This window comes from Gymnodraco acuticeps, unplaced genomic scaffold, assembly GCF_902827175.1.
Source record: "Gymnodraco acuticeps unplaced genomic scaffold, fGymAcu1.1, whole genome shotgun sequence".
Classification (NCBI taxonomy): domain Eukaryota; kingdom Metazoa; phylum Chordata; class Actinopteri; order Perciformes; family Bathydraconidae; genus Gymnodraco; species Gymnodraco acuticeps.
The window spans coordinates 1,133,211-1,153,374 of NW_022990206.1; the positions used below are offsets into that span (position 1 = coordinate 1,133,211).

Consider the following 20,164-nt stretch of genomic DNA (forward strand, 5'->3'; position numbering starts at 1 on the left):
GGTCCTATGTTGTTAAAAAAAAAAAAAAAAAAAATCTCAAAATAATATTTTATTTTTGATTCTCCAAATTACGGGCCAAATATTATTGCTGGCGGGCCAACAATGGCCCGCGGGCCGCCTGTTGCCGACCCATGCTGTATGGTGTGGAGAGCTCAGGGCCAGCTTTGGGGTGAGCCATATATTTTATAAATGGAGCGTGCGGCCAGAACCACTCTCCATGCTAACGTGAATCTTCGGGGCCTTAGAGGGGCTTCAGGGTTAGGGTTAGGGCCTCCGTGTTTTCATCATTTTACTATTAAACATCGGGGTCGCTTAAGTCATATTTCTTCTCCATTTCTCCTGTAACCCCTCAAGCTGAACCCCCATTGATAAACTCATGGTTTCTTTCTCCTCATGGATAGGAGCAGTTTTAATTGTATACGTTTGTTCTCGTGGTGTGTTCTGAAGGTTTTTATGTTGCAGCCTTGAGAGGCGGAACACTGACTCAATTCCATTATTGACAGCGCTGTGCAATGAGGAAATGACATACAAACACACACAGACCACGAGACAGTAACATGTGTTGTTAAAGCAAATATCCACACCAGGTCATTAGCACACACTGTGTATTTATTTGTTACGTCTACGAGTGTTTTCATAGTGCCATAAGGCCACACAACTCCTCTGTTGTGGCCTTTTAATCAGAAAAGAATGAGTGAGTGGACACAGCCGCTGGCTAGTGGCACAATGTTTAGGTCTGTGTTTATGAGAGAGAGGGAGGGAGAAGTGGGGAGACAGGGGGAGGAGCGGGGTGGTCACAGACACATTTAGATATCCCACTTCTCTTTGTGGTAATGAAAACTGCTCTCTCAGCTCTTAAACACAAAGGCAGCATCAACAGTCACTGTCAGCCGGGCGGATGGACGGCTGACTGTCTGCCTGTCTATGGGTGTGTGTGTTTAAATTAGTGTGTATACTGCAGCGAAGACAGGATGGAAGCCAAAACTGTCCGCTTTCTCTACAGCCAGCGTTGTAAAGGTAGGACAGCTTTGACAGATCAGACATAATACAGTTGCACAGGCTTGCGATTTTAATGTGTGTGTGTTTTCAACTCTTAAAAGATTGCCTGTGCAGCCTACTCGGCAATGGCAGGCAGCTATGAGAGCATAGCATTAATCTGTCAGCTGTCAGCACTGATCCAGCTTATGACCATCACGATGTGACTGTGTGTGTTTGTATGCACATGTTGCTGTGGACGCTTGGTGTCCCAGTCTATAACTGCAGCGGGCAGGACTCACCAGAGGAGTTTTTTGCAGCCAGTGATTGAATAAACTTACCAAGTGTATCAGCACTGAGTGCACTCTATTAATTTGAGGCCAGACTGAAAGACCAGCATGGTGGAGGGAGGAAAATAAAAAGCGATAAGCTGGGATATATGCCTCTGGAGATCTGTGTGGAAGAGGATAGCTGATCACAAGCACACACACATGTGTGTAAATGATGATGTACACACATGCACAGCAGTCTATCCTTTAAGGAGGGGAGTGGATTTCCGCCAAGACTGCAGGCTGATGTGACAGGGCTCTGCCAGGTGTTACAGTGGAGCTGGGCTTCATCCACATCAGCTGTTAAGACTTTAAATTATATCTTACACATTGTTATGGCATGTATCTTAATGATAGCACTATGTTGTCAACAGTAATGTAAGCAGCTTGATCCCCAGCTGTATGGATAATTGCATGTAGTTTTCATTTTTTTTAGAAAAGACAAATATCTGTGTATGCCGTCCTTATTAGTGCCTGAATGTGTTAATTGGGGTTGGAATAATAAGGTTAACCAAGGCGTTTAACTCATCTCTGTCTCTTTATCACCCCAACAGAGATCCGCGCCCAGCTGGTGGAGCAGCTCAAGTGTCTGGATCAGCAGTGTGAGCTGAGGGTGCAGCTGCTGCAGGACCTGCAGGACTTCTTCAGGAAGAAGGCTGAGATCGAGGTGGACTACAGCCGCAACCTGGAGAAGCTGGCCGAGCGGTTCCTCACCAAGACCCGCAGCACCAAGGACCATCTACTCAAGTAAGGGAAACTCACACACACATAGACCCATCCCACTGGGGAGCATGTTGTGGTTGCGAATGATTTTACTCTTAATTTCAAGAACCTTTGACCGCTTACACCCCATTCTAGGATTCCAAGTAAGATGAAAAGATTTAAAGAAAAGACAAACAACTTATTAAGTTATTTAGTTCAAGCGTCTTCAAGGTTAGTGACTTCCTTCCTGAGAAAAGAGAAGTAGAGATGGGTAACAAAATTAAACGGATGGAGAACGGAGGCCATATTGGAAAATACCTAATTGCATCACTCACTGCTTCCCGGTGTGATGTAATAAAAACACCATCTGATCTATAATGAGTGTGTGTGTGTGTGTGTGTGTGTGTGTGTGTGTGTGTGTGTGTGTGTGTGTGTGTGTGTGTGTGTGTGTGTGTGTGTGTGTGTGTGTGTGTGTGTGTGTGTGTGTGTGTGTGTGTGTGTGTGTGTGTGTGTGTGTGTGTGTGTGTGTGTGTGTGTGTGTGTGTGTGTGTGTGTGTGTGTGTGTGTGTGTGTGTGTGTGTGTGTGTGGCCAGGTGGCGATTTTGTGCTCTGACTATTTTGCAGTCTCTTGCTGTTTGTGTAACCTTCTCTCCACACCTAAGAAGGTCGATCTCTCTATCTCTCCTTTCCGTTTCTCTCTTTCTCTCTCTAACTCTCTCTCTCTCTCTAACTCCCTGAAAACACACACTAAAGCTCATCAGCTTTAGCAGCATGGTCTGTTCTTGTATAATTTATCTGCCGGCTTTTGGTGGGAGGGAGCGGTCTGTTTCGCTGTGGGGCAGGACTCACTGACCTGCTAGCTAATCATAAACCACACACACCAATTGAATGGAGATAAACCATGGAGGCAGAGGATACTTTACATTTAGCTTGTTGCATTCTCCTCTCTCTTCCGTCTTTTAGCATGTGATGTAGAAATAGCTAATACTTCAAATGTAGAGGAAGTGCAAGTAAGAAAATACATGTGTAATCGCTACAGCTGTGTAAACAGACTGCAGTATCATTAATACTACATTAAAGCGTATACTGTGTATCTTTTTCAAACAATCCACTGCTAGCTGCACCAAATGTGTAGTGATTCGTACAACAGCTGTGCATTTATAGTAATAGCTTACTCTTTACATGTGTGGTTGTTGCCCTTTCAGTAGATACCATCCACACCCTTTCCTATAAACGAGGACACACATGCTGTAGAAAGCTCTTATAGTGTTAGTGTCTAACTGTAGGTTGTTTTCTGCTTCTGTCACTACAGCCATTATTGTGTGTTTTATAAAATTGCATTGTATAAAAAAGACAAGTCAAAGCATTTTATCCAGCCAAAAACAACAATTATCATACAAATATATTACTATTTGTCTAATGTACACAGCAATTAAAAACGTTTCATTTTGGTTGTTTGTTGCTAACAAGCCTTGATGTTAATTAATCCACCAATGAACACAAATAGAAAATCAGTAATTGTGCAGCAGTAACATTGCGAAGGCACAGCATTTGTTTCATTGCTTTCTCATTAAAATAAATTACTCAATATGTTTTCACATTTATTAAAACGTTTTTTTTCTTCATTTAGCATTTGATTTCGCTTCTCACAGTGTTATAGGTGTTCTTAGTTGCTCTTTGCAGTAGAGGAAGCACTAGCAGACTGTTCACTGCTTGTCTTCTTTCTCTCTCTGGCTTCCTGTTCACCCTGACCTCCTCTACAGCCACCTTCCCCTTTTCCTCCGCTCTTATGTCGTTCTCATGCATCGTGGACTTTTCCAGAAACATTAATATCTCTGCTGGGGGCAAACCCACATCCATGCTCTCTCACGCAGGCACGGACTGAAAGGGATCGATAGGGCCTCTAAACGAAACCCAATTCCAATTGAGATACCCCCCCCAACGCACACACACATTAACAACACACACACCCTCCAGCTCAGATCAATACTGAGACAGTTGCAGTGTGTGTGTGTGTGTGTGTGTTGCTTATTGGGGGAGGGAAATTGAGTAAAATAGAAGGGATGGCAAAGGACAGAGAATAAAACATGTTGTTGATCAGGTCAGCCAGTGTCACTGCTTTATGTCTCAACCTGGAAATATGTCATAAGGAAATGTCATCAATCAATTAATTGACTGACACGTGTTCAATCATAACTTTTCATTTCTCTCCTTGCTCCGTCCCACTGTCTTTTTGCATTTCCCTACATCCAACATCTGTGTGTTAAACAGTCTCCCTGCATCTGCTGCTGCTCAGTCTGAGTGCCACGCTGGAATTCCAGCTATTTTCCGGTTATGTGTGTGTGTGTAGGTTTGTGTGTCTGAATGTAGGTTTGTGTGTGCTTGAGCTGTTTCTCCGCACAGCAAGGCGTTGATGGTGCTCCAAGCAATGTGGGGTGTGAGGGTTGTGTGTGTGTGTGTGTGTGTGTGTGTTGATCCCGTGGAGACCCCTGGTATTCCGGCTATTTGGCCAACTGCGTAGAGCATTGGTGGGGGGTTACACGGTTAAACCGTATTGTGTGTTTTTGTGTGTGTCTATGTCTGTGTGTGTGTGCCCTGAGGCTGACAGGCTGATTGGTCACATGGAGTAGCCCTCACAAGTCGCACACTGATTCAAAGCCTGTCCTTATGCTAAATATTAGGCCAGCTTCACCGTTAATACGCTGCAGCCCCATTCAGAACCCCCGGCTACAGCGACATATTACTTCAATGTGAGTTTTGCTTTTTTGATTCTTAAGATCAAATGGTTGTATGGCCACACGTGGACTGCAAAGTCCTGTTATGCATCTGTTTTGTAAATATGCTCAGTACTAATGTAGCACAGCTTTCACTTCTGCAAAGAGGAAGAAGATACGATTTTGAATGCCCCAGAAAGAGCTAATGCTAATATTAAAAACTATGGCTCTGCAATATGGAGGAAAACACATATCATAATATTTTCCACCAAATATCCACACCTATTTCAGGGTTGGCTAATGATATTTTTCACAATAAGATTAAAAAAAGATGTAATTGATATTGTGGATATAATGACTGAAGTGAGTATGCATAGTAAAAATAAAAGTAAATGGATATAATAATAATATAATAACTAAAACGGTCTCAAATCATGATATCAGTATAGTTATGATATAAGTATTTATTTCACAACAGTCACAGAAAAACATCTCTAATAAACAGTGCTTAAAAAGACAAACATTTCAAGTCTTGTTCAACTACCAAGTGTATATACTGCCTCGACAGAGCAGTAATACCACATGTTTACTTAACTGTTAGACTTGCACCAGTTGAAGAAAAAGCCCTCCAGCAGTGATGCCCTGTGCAATGCTAAACCTTTTGATCTTGAACGTAGAAGACCATTTAGCATTTCCCTTCACTGTGAGTCCCCAGCAGCACCTGACCTGAGGATGGACTCTGTTCCCAAAATGTGATCATGTGACCTTCAGAGGGCCAGTGACATTTAAGTGTTTACCTTCTGGCAGCGCGGGGTCACAGTGAGTTACAGTGGGTGATATTTTACCTTGTTGCTGCAGTGCCATCACCATGGCAATCACTGGTGGGCCCAGGGTGACATGTCACATGGAGGTTCTTGAGTAAATAGAGGAACTGCGATCCTGCTATTTGGGTGGAAAAAAGGTTGTGCAACTGGTGAGGACTGACAGACAGGAAAGGAGGCAGACAGCAGAGAGAAGTTGATGCAGAAATTGAGGCAAACCTGCGTGTGTCCCCATGACTGTTGTTCAAAATTAGCATACGATTCAAGGAGAGTTCACTATTTGGGCTTTGTATTGTGTAGGTGCCTTTTTTCCCCTATTGTTCTTGAACTCATTTGTATTATTACACACAGTCATTTGACCATATGACCAGCGACAGCCAGTACCAGCGAATCACATCACTGTCATCATCAGGCCCTGCTTTCCCACACACACATACACACACCTCCCCACAGACAAAACCCCCACTCTATACCCCTCGGTCAAAGACTGTCTCTGTCTGTCTGACCTTGTGGATGCTTGGGTCACTTGTTCTACTTTTCCTGACCTTATCTCTGTCTGTGTGTGTGTGTGGTGTGTGTGTGTGTGTGTGTGTGTGTGTGTGTGTGTGTGTGTGTGTGTGTGTGTGTGTGTGTGTGTGTGTGTGTGTGTGTGTGTGTGTGGGTGTGTGGGTGTGTGGGTGTGTGGGTGTGTGTGTGTGTGTGTGTGTGTGTGATCTAAATGCCTCGCAGCTTTTTGCTGTCTATCCCGTTAAAGCTGCTCTTAACGGCACAAAGACCTTCTTTCATCCACTTACACTCACTCATAATCCATTTTACCCACTAGATCATCCATGGATCATCCATAGCACATACTGTACACACACACACACACACACACACACACACACACACACACACACACACACACACACACACACACACACACACACACACACACACAAAGAGGTTGTGTTGTTGTGCAAGCTGGCTGTTGCATTTGTTCAATGGCTTTATGGCCACTTGAAGCCAAGACAATGCAACACTGTTTAGCTATTAGACAGTTAGTGGAATAATTCGTCTTTAAATGTCTCTTTCTTCTCTTTTTCCTTTTTTCCTTTCTGTGACAGCTGTGCTTGTGGGGGACTCTAACCTCCTCCTGCTGAGCTTTGTACCCTGACTGAATCCCCTCTTTGGTGTGTGTGTGTGTGTGTGTGTGTGTGTGTGTGTGTGTGTGTGTGTGTGTGTGTGTGTGTGTGTGTGTGTGTGTGTGTGTGTGTGTGTGTGTGTGTGTGTGTGTGTGTGTGTGTGTGTGTGTGTGTGTGTGTGTGTGTGTGATGTTTGTGTAAGCCTGTGTGTGTTCCATTTTTTTTTTTACTGCATTGGCACGCAGAGTATCACACCCAATTCTATCAGCATGATGAAAGGGGGGAAATTAGAAGATCTTAATGTTAGTCATTTATCTAAAAAAGATGCTCGGAGTGCTTTGAATACATTTTAAGACTTCCTGTTTCTCTGTGTGTGTAGGAAGGAGCACAGCATCTTATCCCCTGTGAACTGCTGGAACCTGCTGCTGCTTCAGGTGAAGAGGGAGAGCCGCGACCACGCCACTCTGTCCGACCTCTACCTCAACAACATCATCCCCCGCTTCGCTCAGATCAGCGAGGACTCAGGACGCCTCTTTAAGAAGGTAACACACACTCAAACACACACACACACAGTTGGACTCAAGCCCAATGTGCTGAATCCATGTCATGTTTTTTACCCTGTCCTTCTACATCTCCAGCATCTGTTTTCTGTCTCGTCTGATTTATTGACTGACGGAAACTCAGCTGAACCTCAGGCCAGGAGAGTTTATGTTGTCTGTGTTTCATACAGTAGCCTCATTCTTGTCTCCTCTGGTCTTTGCCTGGATAGTCTGTGAGAAAGGAGATGAGGCAAGGTGATGGTGAGAAAAAAGGAGATTGATTGATTGATTGATTGAAAAGTTTATTAACAGCTAGTATATTGGGTACAGTACAGTACAGCTCAAAACATACAATTGTTAAGGGGATGCAGACCAGAGAAAGACTTTCGTCTTGTTTATATCAGGGTCCCCCATTTCCAATTCATCATATCATTTAAGACATATAAGACATATTTGACATACAGATGGCTTATTTACAATTTACATACAGGTGGTTTTTTACATACAGATTGCTTATTTACAATTTTCATTTTAGATTTCGTTCTAATACATCCTAACCGGACATTTAAGACATACCAAGTCTACAGATATACAGTTAGTAACAGAGTCTAAAATGCGAGTATATACGGGGGGGGGAAGCTGTCCATTGAACGACAGGTTGAGATTTGTACCATTACCGGGGCCAGTTTTGCAATGCTCTCCCCCGAAGGTGCTCTTTAAGAGAGGTTTTGAAGGTAAGCCAAATCTGGGTTTCACATGATTTGTGGAGCTCCCTCTGGTGTTATGATCATGGTATTCCTTGACCTTTGGGAATAATTTTGACATGTACATGGGTACCATAGAGGTGTAGTGGATCTTGTAGACCAGGCCCATTGCAAGTAGCTGTACTCTGTCGTCTACTCTAAGCCATCCTAGGTTGTCAAAGTGGGCAGAGGTGAGGTGGGTTCTAGATGAAAGGTCAAGCAGTAGTCTGACCAGTTTATTTTGCGATGTTTGAAGTTTTATTTTTAGCGCCTTGGAGGTGCTATGGTACCATGACGTGCAAGCATAGTCATAGTACCCTTGAATGAGTGCTCCTGCCAGAGTTTTCAGGGTGTTTTTGTTTACCAGAGAGGAGATCCGGTATAGGAATCTAGTTCTTTGATTGACTTTTTTTATTACATTGGATGCCATTTTGTCACAGGAGAGGTTTGCCTCAAGAATAGATCCTAGGTATGTAATTTCCTTCTTACTTGTGACAATAATGTCGCCCACTGCAACTGAGAAGTCGTCGGATTTGCTGAGATTATGTTTCGAACCGAAGAGAATGGACTCTGTTTTACCCAGGTGTAATGATAATTTATTATCGGCGAGCCAGGTGCAGATTCTGCCGAGCTCGGAGCTGAGGGTTTTTTCAACCTGCAATCTGCTCCTGTCAGAGACCAGCAGGGCTGAGTCGTCCGCGAACAGGAACAAGTTGCAGTCACTTGCTGATGACATGTCATTTGCATAAATTAGGAACAGTAACAGACCTAATATGCTTCCTTGTGGAACACCACAGCTCACTGGGAGGGGGGGGGGACAGAGTACCGTTTACCTCCACCATCTGTTCTCTCCCCTCCAGGTAGGACCGCATCCAGCTCACCGATAGTTAATCAAAACCAATTGCTTTTAGCTTGTCAATCAGAATGGGGTGATTGACAGTGTCGAAAGCCTTTTGTAGGTCCAGCATCACCATGCCGCAGTATTTGCAGGTGAAGAGGAAGAACAGAACTAAGAGGGACCTGAGGGAAATGGACCATGGGGGGGGGGGAAGATGGAGAACAGAAAGAGGGGAGAGAGATTTCTCTGGAGATCGGAGCTCACTGTGACCTTGTAGAGCAAATACTAAGGCTGAGTCTTCCCCAGGGAGACAGTTGTTCACCTCCAGGCTGAACACATTAGACCAGATTCACGGGTTAATGCCCCACACTGCAGAAATCAAGCGTGTATGTACAGTTTGTGCTTTATACCCTTATCTACTCTAGTTTTAACAGCAGGGTCTCAGAGTGAGTCTTATTTCAAATATGAAGTCAGTTTAGTGTAAAGACTTAATTTTCTGGTTTTGATTTGTATGCATCCTTGTTGGTTCTGTGCGACATCTTTATAAGATCTGAAGCATTTCAGGCAAAAATCGATTTACTTCCTTCGAGACAGTAGGGAAACATGTGTAGAGCTGGCACGTTTTTCCGTACATACAAATTAAACAAATTGCATTAAACTTGTCTTTTTGTTGAGTTTAAATTAAGTGTGTTTTATGATGCCCCCTTGCTTAAACATCTTAATGAATAAAGGGAAAATGTTTCTTAAATAAGATTTATGACTATTTGAAAAATGTCAAATGTACTCATTTAGGTTTAATATTGAGGGTTAATTTTAAGGTAAGGAGGAGTGTGGATGGGGTGTAAGAAAATACTGTAATCAGTTGCAGGCCTCACAAGTTCAGCAAGATTTGGATAGATAAGTGTTTGTGTGAGAGGCAAAGTGAAGCAGTCTGTGCCTGGAATGTGCTGATGTTCAACCCGATAGGTTGTCTTTGAACTACAGTTACAGTGTGAGCGCAGGCCATGAGAAAATGCACACACAAACCTCCAGCCTCATCTAAAACACCAGAATCATTTTTTATTGGTCGAGTCACGGGCATTGATTTCTATTTTTATTTCATTGTGCTTGTTCTTTGGCACGAAGGTTGCCTTCATCATGTCTGGGTCATAAACAGGCTGCACACATACACACAGAGAATGCTCTGATGGCTAATTAAGTTGATAATTAGTTCATTTATAACATTTCCAGTCAGTGGCATGAATACCAGTAGTGCCAGAGGCCATGACACGCACAGCACACACAACTCATGAAGGCGAACCCCACCACCCGTGTTAGAGAAGTCATCACGTTCATCTCTGCCTGTGTGGAAAGCAGTGCAGAAAGATCCTGTTGACGCAGCGGGAGTGTTTAAGAGATCTCGTCACTGAAGGCGAGGAAGCATTAATGAGTCAAACTGTATTAACGAGTACACAGACATCAGCGGCTAACGGAGCGTGCTAGCTTCTGTCGCCATTCGTGCCGAGCCAGCCAGACAACCACAGGCAAGATGAGAAGTTGAAAGGTAGAGATCCACGGTTGATAGATAGGAGGGCTCATTGCTTTTTGACAGTCTGTAGTCTGGCTGTTTGTCACCTATGATCCTCCCACAGCACTTTAAAGAAGTGGGCGGGACAGCCTCCGTTATCCTGTTACCTCTTTCCTCTGCTGACCAACCCTCCTGCTGCTTTACCCTTCTGTTCCTCACATCCTGCTGTTGCTGCATTCTGTAATTCTCACAAATAGTTTAAATAATATAAATTACGTTTTATTTGTATCCATAATCCTTCCTCTATATATAAATGCACTTGCATGTACTTATTACAGTATTCAATATCCAATCAACGGATGCACTACTTTGAAATAAAAATCTCGTGCATTATTCTAACCTTCTTTAATTGACCTCACGTATTTAATAGAGCAGTTTGGAAGATGGCCTTTAAACAATGTTCTTTAAACAATTATTATTAGAACGCTTCTTCCTTTCCGTTTTTTTCTTTTTTCTTTTTCACATACATGTTCTTCTCCCTCCACTTTCCTACATTTTGCCAACCATATTTCATGAGACTCTTTTCACCTTACAACCCTTCCCTTCTTCTTTACCGGCTCACCTCTGAACTCCCACTACACCGCCCTCCAGTGCCCTCTTCCAAGAGAAGACAGATGCTCAACATACACTCCTCTAAACCTTTTTTTGGTGCATATTCTTTACTACTAACATGACTTAAAGGGGACCTTTCATGCAAAATGCACTTTTGTCCGTCTTTTATACATGAATATGTGTCCCCGGTGTCAGGGAACTCACCAAGTGTCAGAAAACACAACCCTCTCTATTTTCCTCCATACCCAAATCTCAAAAAACGGGGCTGCAACGGAGCTGATACAGATTTGAATTTTTCTGACGTCAGAAAAGGGGTGCTCCGCCTATATGGGCAACTCTCCACCCATCAGGGGAATGGGGGGTTGGGCCACGGCCACGACCATTGCCGCTTGAAAGCGCTGGAGACGCTGTAGTACATATACCAGGCCTGTAGGTGGTGCTGTAGTCTGCCACAAAAGCAGCGAAGAAGACTTCTCACAGATTCAGCCCTTGCTAAAAACAGGGCTAAAAAAGAGCAAATAGAGCTAAATGAGGCATGGCTAAAATGCATGATCTGTTTGGTATTTTGAGAAAAAAAACTTCACAGACATGTTTTATATAGGTATGGCCCTACAATATATTATTCAAATATAGCATGATAGGTCCACTTTAACTTAGCCTGTTAAAACGTCGGAATAATCGATATTAAAATATGATTTTCATAAACAGTTATAACGTCTGTGCAGTCATTTTAAGTCAATTCTGTTTCAGTATTTGTGTGTGCAGATAAGTTTCTATTTTTACTAGTGTTTGCGTCATTGTAAAACCAAGTGTGAATATGTACGCTTGTGTAAGTGAATGTAGTCTTCTGATCTGTGGGTTGCTGGGAAGTCATCAGTCACTAGTGGGTCCCGGCAGTTATGTCTGGAGAATGGTAGTGCCTGAATTACTCCCTGTCCTCCTTGTTTTGTCTGGTTTTTTTTAAAATCTTTTGCAACTTCGTCATCTTGCCCTCTGTCTTTGGCTCCGTCGTCTTTTTGTCTTCTCTGTCTGGGACTTTTTCTCCTCCCTGCCAATGTGTAAAGATCAGTATCTTCCTCCTTAGAGTCCACATCCATCAAGTCCATTACTGCCTTGCTCATCTATCTGGACTAGAGACTCCTCCACTCTCATTTAGCCAGAACATCTAGTCTTGATTGATGATGCTGCAGTTGTTCGACTGAGCGGGAGGGATGTCATTAGTTGGCAGAGAGATGGCCGGGTAGAAGCAGATATTTTATTCTGTCTTTTTCTTTCTGTCCTTTCAGAGCAAAGAGGTTGGCGTACAGCTGCAAGAGGACCTGATGAAAGTTCTTAATGAGCTTTACACGGTAAGAAAAATCACTGACATTGCAATCAAAATATGTAGATTTGTATTAATGTTTTGTAGTATCTTGCATCTCAATGGGGAGAGCATTGCAGTTGTAGTGTTAGGGTTAGCAGTCTTTTACTTACAGGGATGTTTAAAGTTGTTAAAGAGCACATTTAAAAAAACAAAGGTACAATGTATAACATAAGATTCCAGCAATAAACTCAAAGACTACACAAAGACACGATGTGGAGAAAAAGCAGACAATTTGGCTACATCTTATAAAGATTTAGGATTTCTGGCTACACCAGCGTCTTGGCCAGCTGTTGTTTGTTTTGTCAACCACTTTAGTCAGGATTTAAATATCTCATAAAAAACTACTTGATGAACGTTTATGATCCCCAGAGGATGAAGCCAAATTATGTGGATTCCCTGACTTTTTCTTTAGCTGCACCACTAGTTCTACCAAACAATAGCACACAGAAGGAAGCACGCATCTACACATTGACGTAAAATATCTATTTAGATTTTTTTACGTTTTCAGTTGGTACGGTCATTTGGTTTATGAGCTAACACCATTCCTGTTAGTCTCAGCTGTGGTCTGTGTTTTGGGCAAATTAACGTTAAGGTTTACGTAATGTTAGCATTCAAATTGGGGATTTATTTTGTGCTTAAAATGTAAATCAGGTGCCCAATGGGCCAAAAAGCTACAAAACAGACTAATTGAGATTGTTTAAAATAAATAAGTGCCCCACTTCTGCCAAGTTTATACAATTTAAATCAGTGAAGTTTCTATCTCAGTTAATTAGAAAATCAAGAATTTTGAAGAATGACAATTGATTAGCCTTGAATGTGTATGTATTTTATCTGTTAGATATAATCAAGGTTTCTTTTTGCCTGCGGGCAAAGCAAGTTGGGAGTCTGTTCTGTAAACTCAGGCCTCTGTTACTGGGCTCTGTTGTGCTCATCATTACTATTTATAATAATTAGTCCGTCTGAATTGATCATTGATTTTTTTATGACTGTCTGTTGTTTTGGTCTTTTCGCGCTTCATAGCTTCTGCTCACATATATCAACAGTACTGTCAAAAGTACTGTGTGTGTGTGTGTGTGTGTGTGTGTGTGTGTGTGTGTGTGTGTGTGTGTGTGTGTGTGTGTGTGTGTGTGTGTGTGTGTGTGTGTGTGTGTGTGTGTGTGTGTGTGTGTGTGTGTGTGTGGGTGTGTGTGTGTGTGTGTGGTGTGTGTGTGTGTGTGTGTGTGTGTGTGTGTGTGTGTGTGTGTGTGTGTGTGTGTGTGTGTGTGTGTGTGTGTGTGTGTGTGTGTGTGTGTGTGTGTGTGTGTGTGTGTCCTCTCACAGCACATCTCTGAGCAGCAAGCCACTGTGTAGCTTAGTTCAGCCTGGCCCATAATAGCAGCTCTTATGCTGTAATTATAGTAAGAGATAGAAATAGATCTGGTTTTAGTGACGCTCACATGCTTACTCATAAAGCTTTTGTCTGCAGTGTTGTGGCGGGGTTAGAGCAGTTTAATGACCGCTCTGGTAGTGGTCGCATGAATAAGGCTGACGTGCACACACGCTTCATGTGTTTAAATCTCCAAGTCAAACTCTCGCCACCATGTCGAAGCATAGTTATGATGTACATTAAACAACTGGTTATTCAACTAATTGGCTGTCATATTCATCAAATGACCCAAAAAAAAAATCTGTGCTGTTTGTGCAATAAGCCTCAATGCTTCACTATCCTCGTTATGCGGGTTGGTTCAGAGCCAAATACAGAAGTAAGGCATCCACTGAGGAAAACACACACATTCCTGTCCTTGCAAATCTCAACTCTTGTTCCTTCCCAGGTGATGAAGACGTACCACATGTACAACACTGACAGCATGAATGCAGAGTCTAAGCTCAAGGATGCAGAGAAGCAGGAGGAGAAGCAGATGGGACGCTCCGACCGACAGACACCGCGCTCCCCCGACACCTTGTCCAGCATCAAGACAGACGAGAAGCCCGTCAGGCGCTCCAGTGTCAAGAAAATCGAGAAAATGAAGGAGAAGGTGAGGGGAGTAGAGAGGGAATCTGTCTCAGAGTGCTCCACCTGTTGTCACTCTGACTTACGACGAGTGTCTCATGAAAGATTTATGAGTGCATGACTGGCTTATTGCTAACCTTGTCCACTACAGTAGAGCCGGTCACAGCTACATGATTCTCCACTTCCTATTCAAAATCAATACAGAGGCGTTTCATTCGAACACCTATTATCCCTCTTCTTTCCTTACATCTCTTTACTTATCATTACCATCTTTTATGGATATTTTTCATCCTCTCAAATATGTTTTCCCTTCCATCTACTTTCTAATTGTATCCATCTCTCTCTCTTTTATCAGAGGCAAGCTAAGTACACAGAGAACAAGCTGAAGGCCATCAAGGCAAGGAATGAGTACCTGCTAGCTCTCGAGGCCACCAACAGCTGTGTCTTCAAATATTACATCCACGACCTCTCCGACATCATTGACGTGAGTATAAACACACCATGTTACTCTGTGGGAGCAGCTAACGTTTGTAGACATAGTGTGTCTATATTTGTGTGTGTGTGTGTGTGTGCTCTAGCCGATGGTGGCCCCTTGGTCAGTCTCTTCACATTAGCTTCAGTGCTCCTAATGAAGGCAGTAGACCGGTCCCCTCGCTGTGTTTCCTCTTCCTTGTCTCTTTCCCAACAATCCTTGCAACAGAGTGGTGTTGTAATGTGCACATGTGTTTTACCAAGTGTTTGCATGCTAAGTGTGACTATGCAATTATTTTGTGTATTCATTTATGGTTTATTTGATAGGGACAAATACAAAATACATAAACAAACTGAAAACAGCAATCGAAATGCAACTATAATATTGTTTAGGGCGGATGCTAATTTGTGAGATAGAAAGGAGACAACTTAAAAACCTTACACATAAAAGCAGGAAATGGTTACAGATTTGTTGTTGAATTAAGGTTTAGGTAGCTCTCTTAAAAGTGTTTGCATCAAATTTCAAGTCGTCTTGTATTATGTAGCATGACTTTGTTCCTCTCTCAAAAACAGCTGCCCTAGTAAAAGATGTGTGCAGATTTAAACATTACTGTTTCCACTTGTAGTTGCTCTGGTGGATCTGCTGCAGCTCTGTAATCTCTATTATGTGTGTTTGTGTGTGACAGTGCTGTGACCTGGGCTACCATGCCAGCCTGCACCGAGCCCTGAGGACGTACCTGTCTGCAGAACAGAACGTAGAGACGTCCAAACACTCTGGCATGGAGACACTGGAGGGGGCTGCAGAGAGTCTGGAGGCCAACGGGGACAAACAGAAACTGATGGAGACCTACAACAACGTCTTCTGCCCCCCCGCTCGCTTCGACTTCCAGTCCCACATGGGAGACACGGTAAAGCTGTAGTCCTTGAATCAGTATTAGGAGGGTCTTCTCTTTAGGGATAAATATTTCTGATTGAAGACCGAAGAGACAATTCACCCCAAAATCAAAAATACATGTTTTTCCTTTAATCTGTATTGCTATGTATCAATACAAATCAAAAAATGTTGTTGCGAGTTGCCAAGTGTTCAAGATATCAGCTATTGATATGTCTGCCTTTATATTTTTTATAATGGGACAAATACTATTAATGTTAAGTAAATTAAAATGCATTCGGAAAAACTCAACAGCAATGTCCCTCTACAGAAATCATGACCTAGGTGCGCAAAATAATCAGTGCAGTCTCATGAAAGAACTCTACATCCGCCAATTGCATCACCAAGCTGACAGAAACGTGCTTTTATAATCTATAACGTGTATTTTTGATTTTGGGGTGCACAGTGAAAAGATTGTTTTTGTTATGCTGTCATCACAAGTTGTTTGCCGTCTATCTTTAATCTGTGTTCTTTATGTTTGTGTGTGTAGAGGGGAGTGGTGTGTGCCCAGCAGCCTCTGGAAAGCGAGCTGCTCCAGAGGTGTCAGCAGCTGCAGTCCCGCCTCTCCACACTCAAGATTGAGAATGAAGAGGTCAGACATCTTCCTGCTTAATATTAATATTTCATCTTTTCCCCCCTTAGCAGCTGTCGTGTGTGTTAATCACAGCCTTCACTTTCTATCTCTTCTTCTCTTCCTTACCAACCATCAGGTGAAGAAAACCATGGAGGCTACTCTGTCCACCATCCAAGACATGGTGACAGTGGAGGACTACGATGTCTCCGAGTGCTTCCACCACAGCAACAGCATGGAGTCGGTCAAATCCACCTTCAGCGAATCATATCTCAGCAAGCCCAGTCTGGCCAAGCGACGGGCCAATCAGCAGGAGACGGAGCAGTTTTACTTCACAGTCAGTGCTAGTTGTGTCCATCCTTGATATGTCTGTTATATGTGATGAGCATAACCTAAAACCCCAGTGTGTGTGTGTGTGTGTGTTGTAGAAGCTGAAGGAGTTTCTGGAAGGCAGGAGCCTGATCACCAAGCTGGAGGCCAAGCATGACCTCATCGACAAGACCATGGGAGAGAGTGAGTGGGACTGTCCTTAATAGCTTTTAAGACATTGTCCATGTGTCCTGTGTGAGTGTGTGTCCTGGGAGGCCCCCCCAGTATGAGGAGATGGGTTCAGGGAAAGGCTTGGTGCCCCGAGGCGGAATAGGAAGCAGATCAGAGAGATGAGTGGTCTAATGTGACACATCAGGCCTCATGCAGGGAAGCAGAGAGGGTTTAATTTATTTAATAGTCACAAGTAATATGTGTGTGTCTGTGTGTGTGAGGTAAAGGTCACAGTGACAGTGACCATATGGGGAAGCAGCTGTGGTCTTAAGTATTACGGGGTTCCTCTGGGCTAGTTGTGCATTTCCACAACCTTACAGGATAACCTCTTCTAAAGGTGTGTGTGTGTGTGTGTGTGTGTGTGTGTGTGTGTGTGTGTGTGTGTGTGTGTGTGTGTGTGTGTTGTGTGTGTGTGTGTGTGTGTGTGTGTGTGTGTGTGTGTGTGTGTGTGTGTGTGTGTGTGTGTGTGTGTGTGTGTGTGTGTGTGTGTGTGTGTGTGTGTGTGTGTGTGTGTGTGTGTGTGTGTGTGTGTGTGTGTGTGTGTGTGTGTGTGTGTGTGTGTGTGTCCTCAGTCGGGAAGTTTGTTTTCTGTCCATCAGAAGCTGTTTCCTTGTGTGTCCTGCTTCTACTATAACTCTTTTTCTCTCTCTTTCTCCCTCCCCCTCTTCCTGTCTCTTTAGGTCAGAAGAGTGACTGTTGCCTTGCCAGGTAGGTGTGGTAAAGAAAGGAAATATGCACACACACATAGACACACACACACACACACACTCGCATATACCGTAACAGCATTTATTTTAACAGCATATATTTCTTGGCAGCCAGGGGTATTATTTCCCCTATCACTCTTTAAGGATATTTTCAACACGTGTCTGTGTATACAAATATGTTAGCAGAGTATAAATAGACTGTCTTCCGGAGACATAATGACAGTGACATTTCTTTCTCCCCCTCTGTGTAGCGGACGGAGAAACTCGGCGCTACGGAAGCAGGTAATTATCTGTCATAACTGTGCGTCTTTGTTTTTGAGCGACTGTCAGGCTCTCAGTTAGAGACGCTGTAACTTTGTTATTAACTCACGCCACATGTTTCTCACAGTGTCCTCTGCCCACAGCAGGAACAGGCATCTAGATGTTGACAATACTTTGATTATTATTCCAAACCTCAGATATTATAACTCAATATATATACATTTTTCACTGCATTTGGTGAACTGTTGTGCATTTTGAAACCACACATCAGTGATCAAAAGCAACTGCTCCATTGGGGAATCTCTTGTTTGTGGCTCCCCCTTGTGGGTAGCTTGTTTTTTTTGGCCCCCCATCTCTTACTTAACAGACAAATCAATGATTGTGTATTTCAAATAAAAGTCTGTTTTTTAAAAGATATCAAAACCACACGGGGATTCCCGTAACAATATGAACATAAATCGGCCAAAACACCTTCCATAGCCTTACCTCCCGGAGATCTCATTAAACCCCAAACAAACAAAGGTAAAAGGAAAAAGCTCTGTCTCCTAGCAACAGCTGGGTAATGTGCCAACCCTCCTTCCCCTAATCACACACATAAACGTGTTCACCGATGCATGTGCATGTGCAGACGTGTGTGCGGAAATCCTCCTGACAAGATGTGCACTGTTGTATGTGCACACCGGCCCCCTGTGTTCCTCTTTGGGGAGTAACTCCTCTCCTCCTGTTGCAGGAGTCTGGGGAAGTCATTCCTCTGATGGTGGAGAGCTGCATCCGCTTCATCAGTCGCCATGGTGAGTGAAACTCTCCAGTGAAGTGATAGGTTTAGCATCAGCTTCTTTATGAGCACTGATTGGTCGCATTGAAAAATGAAGTGTGATTGGATCTGGATCAAATTAATGTGGGAACCTTTTCAAACTCTGGCAATAGATCAAATGTGTACTTTCAAATGTTATAACCAAAGGTATTTATATAATACTGGATAAATATAAGACTAGATGGGTTGTTTACCTTCACCTTCCTTTTTTACAAAATAAAATATGGCCAGTTCTCAGCAGATATCCTACAGTAAAGATATGAAAGGCCAAAGAGCTCAGTATACTAATAAATGAAAAAAAAGCAATTGTAATCACACTTTTTCTTTGTTTGTTTTCCCCTGTATTGTTTTTCTTGTATTTTTTTGCTTTTTAATGGATTGGTTGTTTTTTTGTTGATCATTTTGTGTGTTTCTTGTTATTTATATTATTTTTTAGATGGGATGTCCGTTATATAAGTCTGTGGCTTTTTGACCGATCCTGTCATGTTTTTTTGTTATGTTCTGAATTGAATGCAATCCTATGTGTGTGAAATTAATATACAATATTTTCATGTCTACGTAGGTCTGCAGCATGAGGGCATCTTCAGAGTGTCGGGCTCTCAGGTGGAAGTCAATGACATCAAGAATGCGTTTGAGAGAGGTAAGACTATCATCCATTAGGACACCTGAGCATTTAACAACAAACAGTGCTTTTATTATCTTTTCTCCCCCACTTCCTGCTCCCTCTGTCTTCTTGTCCGGATATAGGTGAGGACCCGCTGGCAGGGGACCAGAATGACCACGACATGGACTCCATCGCTGGCGTCCTAAAGCTCTACTTCAGAGGACTGGACCATGCCCTCTTCCCCAAGGAAGTCTTCCATGACATCATATCCTGTGTCGGTAAGTCTCTCCTCCTCTTCTCTGTGTGAGTGTGTGTTTATGTGCTTGATTGTGTGAGTAATCTCCTGGGTGTTGTGGTTGTGTTCTTTTCCAGCGATGGAGAGCCTCCAGGAGCGAGCAATCCACGTTAAGAAAGTTCTGAAATCTCTGCCGAACAAAACCCTCATCATCATGAGATACCTGTTCGCCTTCCTCAACCAGTGAGTAGCAGGACACGCACACACACAGATACTAAATTCAAACAGACATTTATTCTAAGTTATTGCTGTAATATAATTTACCTCCAAAGGCAAAACAGTATACACGGTATCCCATCTGGTCCAGCTGTTTGGCTGGCCTTTAAAGCCTCCATTACCTCTGACAACTTGTTTAATGTCAAGTGAGCTTCTTGTTAGGTCTTAAACTCTTCTGAGATCTGAGGAATATCAAGAAAACAAGCTTTGGCTTCCTTATTAAATGGATACTTGGATACGCTGTACATCATTTAATAAAACATTTAGAAGCTATTGTTTATATTCACGGGATCTATAGTCATTTTTTATATAAAGATTTCAGAATATTCAGCACATTACCATACACAGACATTCATTAGTTTCATAAACAACTACAAAAGACCTTCATTTCGCTTTCTTGCACAAACATCTAAACATCCTTTTAACCTTTTTGGGTAAAGTAAAGACCCTGATCAAATGTTCTGAGTGCAACATTTTTTGATGCTATTCATTACTCA

The 20,164-nt window shown here is 42.8% G+C and overlaps 1 protein-coding gene across 4 annotated transcripts in view; it reads left to right on the plus strand.

Moving 5' to 3' along the window:
* srgap2 (SLIT-ROBO Rho GTPase activating protein 2) overlaps positions 1-20,164 on the plus strand; it is a 64,622-nt gene that overhangs the window by 35,170 nt on the left and 9,288 nt on the right. For 3 of the 4 annotated variants that reach the window (XM_034218273.1, XM_034218274.1, XM_034218277.1), the window contains exons 2-16: positions 1,859-2,051; positions 7,045-7,207; positions 12,191-12,253; positions 14,079-14,282; positions 14,613-14,741; positions 15,415-15,636; positions 16,150-16,251; positions 16,370-16,567; positions 16,659-16,743; positions 17,451-17,478; positions 17,729-17,759; positions 18,469-18,529; positions 19,115-19,192; positions 19,300-19,434; positions 19,529-19,634. In XM_034218273.1, coding sequence (XP_034074164.1) covers positions 1,859-2,051; positions 7,045-7,207; positions 12,191-12,253; positions 14,079-14,282; positions 14,613-14,741; positions 15,415-15,636; positions 16,150-16,251; positions 16,370-16,567; positions 16,659-16,743; positions 17,451-17,478; positions 17,729-17,759; positions 18,469-18,529; positions 19,115-19,192; positions 19,300-19,434; positions 19,529-19,634 — 1,798 coding nt within the window. Of the gene's footprint in view, positions 1-857; positions 1,018-1,858; positions 2,052-7,044; positions 7,208-12,190; positions 12,254-14,078; positions 14,283-14,612; positions 14,742-15,414; positions 15,637-16,149; positions 16,252-16,369; positions 16,568-16,658; positions 16,744-17,450; positions 17,479-17,728; positions 17,760-18,468; positions 18,530-19,114; positions 19,193-19,299; positions 19,435-19,528; positions 19,635-20,164 lie in introns of those variants that run through there. The other variant, XM_034218276.1, reaches the window with a different exon arrangement.